Below are 9,258 nucleotides of genomic sequence, written 5' to 3'. Positions count from 1 at the left end.
TTAAATGTTGGCCGTGCAATATAGCTCCCAAAATTTTTTCTTTAGGATATTAACTAATTATTTCTCAAAGAAAAATATAAGAAATTAATTTATAAGTTAATATTAACAAATTTTAATATTTAAATTTATAATTTAAAATTTAGAATTTATTATTTAAAATCTAAATTTTAAAATAACAATTATTAAACATTAATTAAAAAATTAGTTATCTAATATTACTCTCAGTCAAAATAATAAATTTTATTATTCATAATGATTGCTCCTTTTATTATTACCTGCTGTGGGAATAGTTTTGAGGCAGGACATATATAACGAAGAAGAAGAAGAAGAAGAAGAACGGAAGCAGTGCTTCTTCATCAGCCAATGGCGCCTTCTTCTTCTTCAACTTCCACTGATCAAGCCTCTGCCAAGAAGGTCAGAAAGCCTTACACCATTACCAAATCCAGAGAGAGCTGGTCCGACGAAGAACACGACAAGTTCCTCGAAGCTCTTCAACTGTCCGTACTTACTTACTTACTTCCCATACAATCAATCATGCTTTTTTCTTTTATTTACTTTCTTTTTCTACTTTATATGCTTTTTCTTCTTTGTATTAAAATAGAAAGAGAGAGAAATCGTGTGGCCTTGAGGGTTCGAATCCCTCACTAGATGCTTAAAGAAACTCGCTTAAGTGGTGGTTTTATTTATTAGTCTTTGGACCAGTTTGGTAACAGATTCATTTGGAACCGTTCACTTTGATGGTTTTTGCATGGACTCTTCATACATATGTCTCCATATTTTGTGACTTCTTTTTTGTTGTCGTGTTCACCTCCAAGCCTGTTTAGTTTGAATCCTGTTTTGAGTTTCCTTGATCAAATGAATGACATGTTTGTGAATTTCTCAGATTTGACAGAGATTGGAAGAAAATTGAGGATTTTGTGGGCTCAAAAACTGTTATTCAGGTTGTGTTCATGTTCTTTTCATTTCTATCTTGGGCTCATTGCTCTTTGTTTCTCCAATTCTCAACTATGAATCAATGCTCTTTAGATTCGTAGTCATGCCCAAAAGTACTTCTTGAAAGTTCAAAAGAACGGGACAACTGCACATGTGCCTCCTCCTCGTCCTAAGCGAAAAGCTGCTCACCCTTACCCACAAAAGGCATCAAAAAATGGTTTGCTTCTATTTAAGATATAGTGATGTTTTGTTTCTAGAATCACAACTTTTGGATCTCTGACATGCTATTTATGGATTGGCCAGTTTTGATGCCATTTCCAGCATCTATTGCTTATGATTCTTCAAGAAACACCCTTTTACCTGGCTATGCAGTAACATGGGATGAAAATTCAATGCTCATGAATGCTGAATCCAATAAACTCATGCCCTGCCAGGATGAACTCATCACAAATCTTACTGGAAATGAAGGCATGCATATATTACTCTCTCTGTTGTTTTTGTTGTTTGGTTGATGTTAATAGTCTATAATTTAGTACTAACTGGAATTTTTCACCACTTATTGTATTGATAATTCAGATGATATTGGATCAAGGGGGATTAGAATGCCGGCGGCTACTGAGATGCCAAATCATGGAAAACAAGCTTGTGTAATTCCTGGTAATGATCTTATTCATGTTAGATTTTTGTTTTACATTTGTAATCATATTGAAATCGGTACCTAACTAGGGGTGACCGGCTCAACTTGACTAAAATTTACAGGTTTGCCGGATTTTGCTGAAGTTTACAGCTTTATTGGAAGCGTTTTTGATCCTGACACTAGAGGCCATGTTCATAAGCTGAAGGAAATGGATCCTATAAATTTTGAAACTGTAAGTTGATACAACTTATATTATGATTGTAATCATTCATGAGCTCTTCATGAACCACCAAGGCCCTCAAATGTCATCAGTATTTGGTAAAGCTACGGTCACATTTATGAGAGTTGTGAACTAATTTAATCTTCCAAGTGTATTTGTTGGACAACTTATAACTACAGCCCCAACTATATCTATCTTTCTGATAAATTAAAGCAGTTAGTGAAATTTGACTTTCAATGCAGTTGCCAGCATAACGATCATTGCTATTTGATATTCAAACTTGATTATGCTGTTTTATACCTCATAACTTGTTCATATATGCCTATGATGATATGCAAAATGGATGAGAGTATAAGTTAGCTACCATTTTCAAGGTCAAAATACCAAAACAAGTTTTCCTTTTCAGAACTGCCTGCAATCTTTGTTAAAGAAGATCTGGTGATTATTTTTATCTTTTGTCGGTTGAGTGAGGACTAACATTGATATATTTGGTTCTCTTGTGCAGGTTTTGTTGTTAATGAAAAATCTCACAATCAACTTGTCTAGCCCTGACATTGAGCCCTTTGTAAGCTTCAAAATCAAAGTCAATCATGATTATATGCTAATGCTTTAGTATTGACAATTCTAACCATAAAAGATGTAAACTAATTTGATATCCATCTCACAAACTAACCTAATCTTAGATGGTATCGAATCAGTTTACGAACTTCATGGTTCGAATCTCAACCTTTAAATTTTTTTTATAATTAGAAATGGTAGTTTTATCTTTTTTGTTATTTTTTGGATGTAGAAGAAGGCATTGTCGTTATATGATGTCAATACAAAGACAGTTGGAATTGAATGTCAAGAAGCAAACAAATGACCTATCATGTCTAACAGCTTAGCTAGCTACCCATTTTGATGGATTTGGTAAGTGTTCTTTCAATCATTTGTTGCATCGTTTTCTCTCCTTTTCAATAAAACCTGCTTTTACAGTTGGCTGTGCCAAATTTGGATGGAAGACCGCAGTTTCACGAAGCAAGAGTCAGCAAAGAATAATGCACTCTCTTTGTGAAGCCTTTATAGATAAAAGTGACCAGACAACTATGGCCTTTGTAGCCACGGCCAGGGGGAGAGAGTGTATAAATGATAGAAAATGCTGCTGAAGATGCAAATCCGAAATATTCTTCAGCAAATACTATATTGGATACATATATAAGCTTTTGTAGTATTTGATGCATGTGGTCTTGAAGTAGACACACATATATATAGTTCTGATTATTATTACTATTTACTACTATAATTGAGGTTTCAAGTGTATTTATATAGGCAGGGGGGAGATGGGGGGACACCTATTATGAATGTGGCTTTTCACTTCGGAAGATGTATAAACTTGAAGACAAAACTTGTTATGTATGTCTTTCTTGATTGGGGGTAGAGATACCAGCTTTAAGCTTTCAACTATCAGCATAAGTGCATCAGAATGGAAAGTGATCCCAATTTCTTCACACATGTGATCTGGATTATGTATAGTATAATAACGGCCACCAGTTTGGAATTTCATATTGTCATCGTATATCTAGAAACTATACCGACATTTTTCAAACTGGGGACCAATACAAGAGAAGGTCTTTAGAATGCTTAAGTTGATATTTTAATTACAACCTCAATTACTTCCCATGAGATGAGAGTCTTCCAGTATAATATACAGCCATCAAAGGTTAACTGCAATATGATTAAAATGTAATTAGATACCTGTCAATATAATTTTAACTCCCAAAAGGAGTGCTTCTTTTAAGGAAAAAATTGAGGGTGAAAGAATAGGAAATGGATATTGTCCCTTTTTTTTAATAATGCTATTTTTTTTAAATAAAACATATATACAATGTCAGAAAATCATATTTGGAGCGGTATTATCAAAAATAAAAGTGAAATTATCATTTTCCAAAGAATAATATGACAGTATATATGTATATAAGGATTTGCTCCGAAGTAAGAACTCAATGGTTAACTAATAATGAATAAAGTATTATTTTTATCTTAATATTTGGGATAAATTTTAAAATTATTTTAATTTTTAAATTATCTTATTTAAGTTTTTAATATTTTAAAATTATGTCAATTTTATTTTGTCATTAGTAATTTGTTAAGAAAGTTAATGATGAAACAACATTAAAACAATTTTAAAATATTAAGCCATTAAGAACTTAAATAAGATAAAAATATTGAGGACAAAAACGATACATTATTACTTTTAGAAGAATTACTAAATTAAGTAAAATAAAAATAAATTTTAACAAAATAAATTGTATTATAAATTCAAAATGTTTACTTATCATAAAATACTTGTAGAATAACTAAAAGATAAATTTTTGGTGAAAGTTTAAATTATACATTTTTGTCTTTAATGTATCAAACTTTTTTAATGTTTAATTCAAATAAATTTTATTTTTAATTTTAAAATAAATTTTAATTTTATCCTTTAATAATATTAATTTTTTATTGTACATAGTTATTCAATTATTTTTTAACCATATCTAAATAAATTATTCTTAATTACTTTAGTTTCATTCTAAGTAATTTTTTTTAAAATTTTACTCTTAAATATTTTTACTTAGAGTGATGCTACATGACTAGCAAATATTATCATTTTTGGTCGGCATTTAGTCAGTAATAATTAGCACTCGTATTTACAGGGTTTTTTTCACACAAGAATCATATAGTTTATACCTATATTTATCAGAATTTGCACACATAAATCAATATAATTTGTACTCACATTTTTCAAAATTTGCATACATAAATTAGTAAAATTTATTTATTAAAGACAATTTAATATTTTTGTTGTCAAATGATGGTTAAAAATACTAAAAATTATTGTCTTCTAAGAATTTTAGTACATAAACCTATAAAAAGAGATAAAAAGATTATGATATGTATATAATAAAGTATAAATTATACATTTTTAATCTAATATACCAAATTTCTTTAATATTTTATTTAATTAAAATTTATTTTTAATTTTGAAACAAATTCTAATTTTATCTATTAGTAATATCAAATTTTTACCGTAGATAAATTTTCAATTAGTTTTTTAATTACATCTAAATAAATTACTCTCAATTATATTATTTTATTCTAATTAAATTTATTTTAATTAAGAACAAAATAAAAAAATGAATTGAATAATTATCTATAAAAAAATTGAAATTATTGAAAGAAAAAAATTAAAATTTATTTTAAAAATAAAATTTAATTAAATTAAACATAAGAATTTCAGTATATTAAAGATAAAAAAGTATAATTTATATTTTATTGTAGATGTACCATATTTTTTGTTTTTTTTCTGCAAATTTATCTACTCGCGATTTTTCAAATATCAGTAAAAATTTTGAATTTCTAATGTAATTTGTTTTATTAAAATTTCTTATTATTTTACTTGATTTAATAATTTTTCTAAAAATAATGTATTATTTTTGTCTCTAATATTTTTGTCCTATTTAATTTACTAACATTTTATAATTATTTCAATTTTGTTCCAGCTCAATTCGAATTAATTTATTTACTATTTATTATAAGATAAAGTATAAATTTATTAAAATGATTTTTTCTTAATAGATAATAGATAACTTGATACATTTTTCATGTAACAAACAATTTTATTATAACATACTATAAATTCGAATAGTTTGACGTGCAACACAACTATCCAATTTAAAAAGGATCAAGATCTTTTAAAGAAAAAAAAGTTAGAGATAGTAGAATTTTTATATAATAAAAATTATAAATTTAATGATAATTAATCTCTCATTTTATTATTTTATTAATTTTTTATAAATTTATATTCTTTTATAATTTTTTTTTATAATTTAAAAATCATTCTTTTATAGATGTTTAAGATCTAAATTAATCTGGATATAAGACATATTTTGCTGAGTTTAAATTTGTCAATTTTATTGAGTGTTGTTTTTGAATCGAGTTCTAGTTATTTTTTGGACTATTTTCCCAGTTTCAAGTTTTTTTATGATAAAAATATATATTTTAGATTAAAATTAGTAATATCATATCATACTTTTATACTTAAATTAATATTTTTTATATTATACAGTATTATTTTTATTTTAAAATAATTTATTATGATATAAATATGATATAAATTTTGTTAAATTTAATTTTTAAAAATAAAATTTTTTATTTTAATATATAAAATTTATAAATTTATTTATACTAAGTATATATCGGATTAATCCAATTTATTTCATATCACTTTTGGATTAGATTAAAATAGACCGTGACCTTTTTAGAAGAGACTAAGGCTATGTTTGGTTGGAAGGAAAGAAATAGAGAGGAAAGAAATAGGAAGGAAAGAAAGGAAATGAAAGAAATTGAGTGGATTTTTATTTTCTTTAGATGTGTTTGGATGAAAGGAAAATAAGAAGGAAAGAAATGGTATAAAAAGACATGTTTACCCTTATATTATAAAATATATTGAAAAAAGTAAAGGAGTAATATTGGAAGTAGAGAGAAAGAATTAGTTTTCTCTCCATTTTCTCTCCATTGTTGGAGGGAAAAAAAATTAGTGGACCCCACCAATATTTTTCCATCCATTTTCCTTCCTCTCCCATTTCTCTTCTCAACCAAACAAGGGAAAATAACCATTTTCCTTCCAATTTTTTTCCCTTCCTTTTCCTTTCTCTCACTCTCCCATTTCTCTTCTCAACCAACAAGGGAAAATAACCATTTTTCTTCCAATTTCTTTCCCTTCCTTTTCCTTTCTCTCATTTTCATCTCAAACAAACACACCCTTAAAGGCTATGTTTGGTTGGAAGGAAAGAAATAGAGAGGAAAGAAATAGGAAGGAAAGAAAGGAAAGGAAAGAAATTGAGTGGATTTTTATTTTCTTTAGATGTGTTTGGATGAAAGGAAAATAAGAAGGAAAGAAATGGTATAAAAAGACATGTTTACCCTTATATTATAAAATATATTGAAAAAAGTAAAGGAGTAATATTGGAAGTAGAGAGAAAGAATTAGTTTTCTCTCCATTTTCTCTCCATTGTTGGAGGAAAAAAAAATTAGTGGACCCCACCAATATTTTTCCATCCATTTTCCTTCCTCTCCCATTTTTTTTCTCAACCAAACAAGGGAAAATAACCATTTTCCTTCCAATTTCTTTCCCTTCCTTTTCCTTTCTCTAACTCTCCCATTTCTCTTCTCAACCAAACAAGGAAAAATAACTATTTTCCTTTCAATTTCTTTCCCTTCCTTTTCCTTTCTCTCATTTTCATCTCAATTAAACTTGGTCCGGTCCGACCCATAAAACACCCTTATTTTCTATGATAAATTGAGATATTCCGTTTTCGGCGCATAGGCTAATATTCGTCGCAATTGTTTTTGGTATTGCTAATGTTACATACTATTTTTTTGGTAATACTATTGTTACGTACTTTAAATCTTAAAACATGGATGGACCTAAAGAAAGCCCAATTGAGAAAGAGGCCCATGGAAAAGGAACCTACATAAGCACCTCACTAACCCTAAACTCTTCTCCTGCCACAGCCAAAAACCCTAGTTTCAGTGTTTGTCCAAACTCAAAACTCAACTCCAATGGCGGCAGCAGCAGCTCGTCCCATCGTCACCGTTCAAGCCCTTGAGGGCGACATGGCCACCGACTCCGCCGCAACCGTACCACTTCCTGACGTCATGAAGGCCTCCATCCGCCCTGATATCGTCACCTTCGTCCACGACAACATCTCGAAGAACTCTCGCCAGCCCTACGCCGTCTCCCGTCGTGCCGGTCACCAGACCTCCGCCGAGTCCTGGGGAACTGGCCGTGCCGTCTCGCGTATCCCTCGTGTTCCTGGCGGTGGTACTCACCGTGCCGGTCAGGGAGCCTTCGGAAACATGTGTCGTGGCGGCCGCATGTTCGCTCCTACCAAGATCTGGCGCCGCTGGCACCGCAAGATCAACGTGAACCAGAAGAGGTTCGCCGTCGTGTCCGCCATCGCCGCCTCCGCGGTCCCCTCCCTGGTCCTTGCCCGCGGTCACCGGATCGAGTCCGTACCCGAGCTCCCTCTCGTCGTCAGCGACACCGTTGAAGGCGTCGAGAAAACGAAGGAGGCCCTCAAGGTTTTGAAGCAGATCGGAGCATTTCCCGACGCGGAGAAAGCCAAGGACAGCCACGGGATCCGTCCTGGGAAAGGGAAGATGAGGAACCGCCGCTATATTTCCCGCAAGGGACCTCTGATCGTGTACGGAACCGAAGGCGCTAAGGCTGTTAAGGCTTTCAGGAACATTCCCGGCGTGGAGGTCGCAAATGTGGAGAGGCTGAACCTTCTGAAGCTCGCTCCCGGTGGCCACCTCGGCAGGTTCGTGATTTGGACCAAGTCAGCGTTCGAGAAACTCGATTCGATCTATGGAACCTTCGAGAAGGCATCGGAGAAGAAGAACGGTTACGTTCTTCCAAGGTCAAAGATGGTGAATGCTGACCTGGCTAGGATTATTAACTCTGATGAGGTTCAGTCTGTTGTGAGGCCCATTAAGAAGGAGATTAAGAGGGCCACTCTCAAGAAGAACCCTCTCAAGAACTTGAATGTGATGCTAAGGTTGAATCCTTATGCTAAGGCTGCTAAGAGAATGGCGCTTCTCGCTGAGGCACAGCGTGTTAAGAGTAAGAAGGAGAAGCTCGACAAGAAGCGCAGTACTGTTTCCAAGGTATGATTCGCTGTCTTATTCTTCATTGATATCCATATTGCCATAGTGATAGCTTCGTTTTCAACTATTTTGGTGTAGGGTTTGATTGTATGATTAGTTGCACTGTAATGAGTTGGTAGTTATGCTGTGTTCTTTTAATTTGTGCTGCATTGGTTTTGAAACCTTGAATCGATATCTTGATGGTAGGATGTTTGATTTATAGGTTGATAATTTAAGAGTTGGCAATTGTTTGAACTGATACTTACTATGAATGTTTATTATTCCTCGGCAGGAGGATGCTTCTGCTATCAGAGCTGCTGGAAAGGCTTGGTACCAAACCATGGTTTCTGACTCTGATTATGCCGAATTTGACAACTTCTCCAAGTGGTTGGGAGTTTCACAGTGAACTTCATCGACTCCTATTTAGATTTTTAATTTGTTACTTTGCCTTGTTTTTGGATTGTATTTTCTTTGCAGTTTTGATAAATCAATTATATTGTTGGAGAACTTTGCAGATTTGATGGTTTTTGTTAGGTTCCCCGTCTCTATTTTCATCTGGATATCCTTACCTATGGAAACATGTTTGTCTTCACAAATGCTATAGTTTTATTATGGTGACTGTTACAACTTAGAATACTCCCTTGTTGTTTCGAGTTCTGAAACTCCATATATTTTTTTTAAAAAAATAACACCATAAAAACCCATTTTAACCCTATGTTGATTTGGCTTAACGGTACATGCATATTGATAAGATCATTAAACAATTAAAGCATTCTTGTAAAACTACAAACACATTAAT

General features: G+C 32.0%; 1 protein-coding gene and 1 pseudogene across 1 annotated transcript; both read left to right on the top strand.

The window, feature by feature from the left end:
- The first annotated feature begins 295 nt into the window (after window positions 1-295).
- On the top strand, window positions 296-3,440 carry LOC130935752 (protein REVEILLE 8-like; annotated as a pseudogene).
- A 3,865-nt stretch (window positions 3,441-7,305) lies between these two features.
- LOC130935157 (60S ribosomal protein L4) lies at window positions 7,306-9,055 on the top strand. Its single transcript, XM_057864748.1, has 2 exons — window positions 7,306-8,480; window positions 8,752-9,055. The coding sequence occupies exons 1-2, from the start codon at window positions 7,374-7,376 to the stop codon at window positions 8,863-8,865; spliced, it is 1,221 nt and encodes a 406-aa protein (XP_057720731.1). The 5' UTR covers window positions 7,306-7,373; the 3' UTR covers window positions 8,866-9,055.
- The last annotated feature ends 203 nt before the right edge of the window (window positions 9,056-9,258 follow it).

The sequence above is a fragment of the Arachis stenosperma genome, chromosome 6 (assembly GCF_014773155.1).
Source record: "Arachis stenosperma cultivar V10309 chromosome 6, arast.V10309.gnm1.PFL2, whole genome shotgun sequence".
In the NCBI taxonomy this organism is placed as follows: Eukaryota; Viridiplantae; Streptophyta; class Magnoliopsida; order Fabales; family Fabaceae; genus Arachis; species Arachis stenosperma.
This window is presented reverse-complemented; position numbering and strand designations above follow the sequence as displayed.

Bases quoted from the DNA above. Each gene is read 5' to 3' on its own strand.
- LOC130935157 (XM_057864748.1), top strand. From the start codon at position 7,374: ATGGCGGCAGCAGCAGCTCGTCCCATCGTCACCGTTCAAGCCCTTGAG. The intron at 8,481-8,751 runs GTATGATTCGCT...ATTCCTCGGCAG, and splicing joins AGCGCAGTACTGTTTCCAAG to GAGGATGCTTCTGCTATCAG.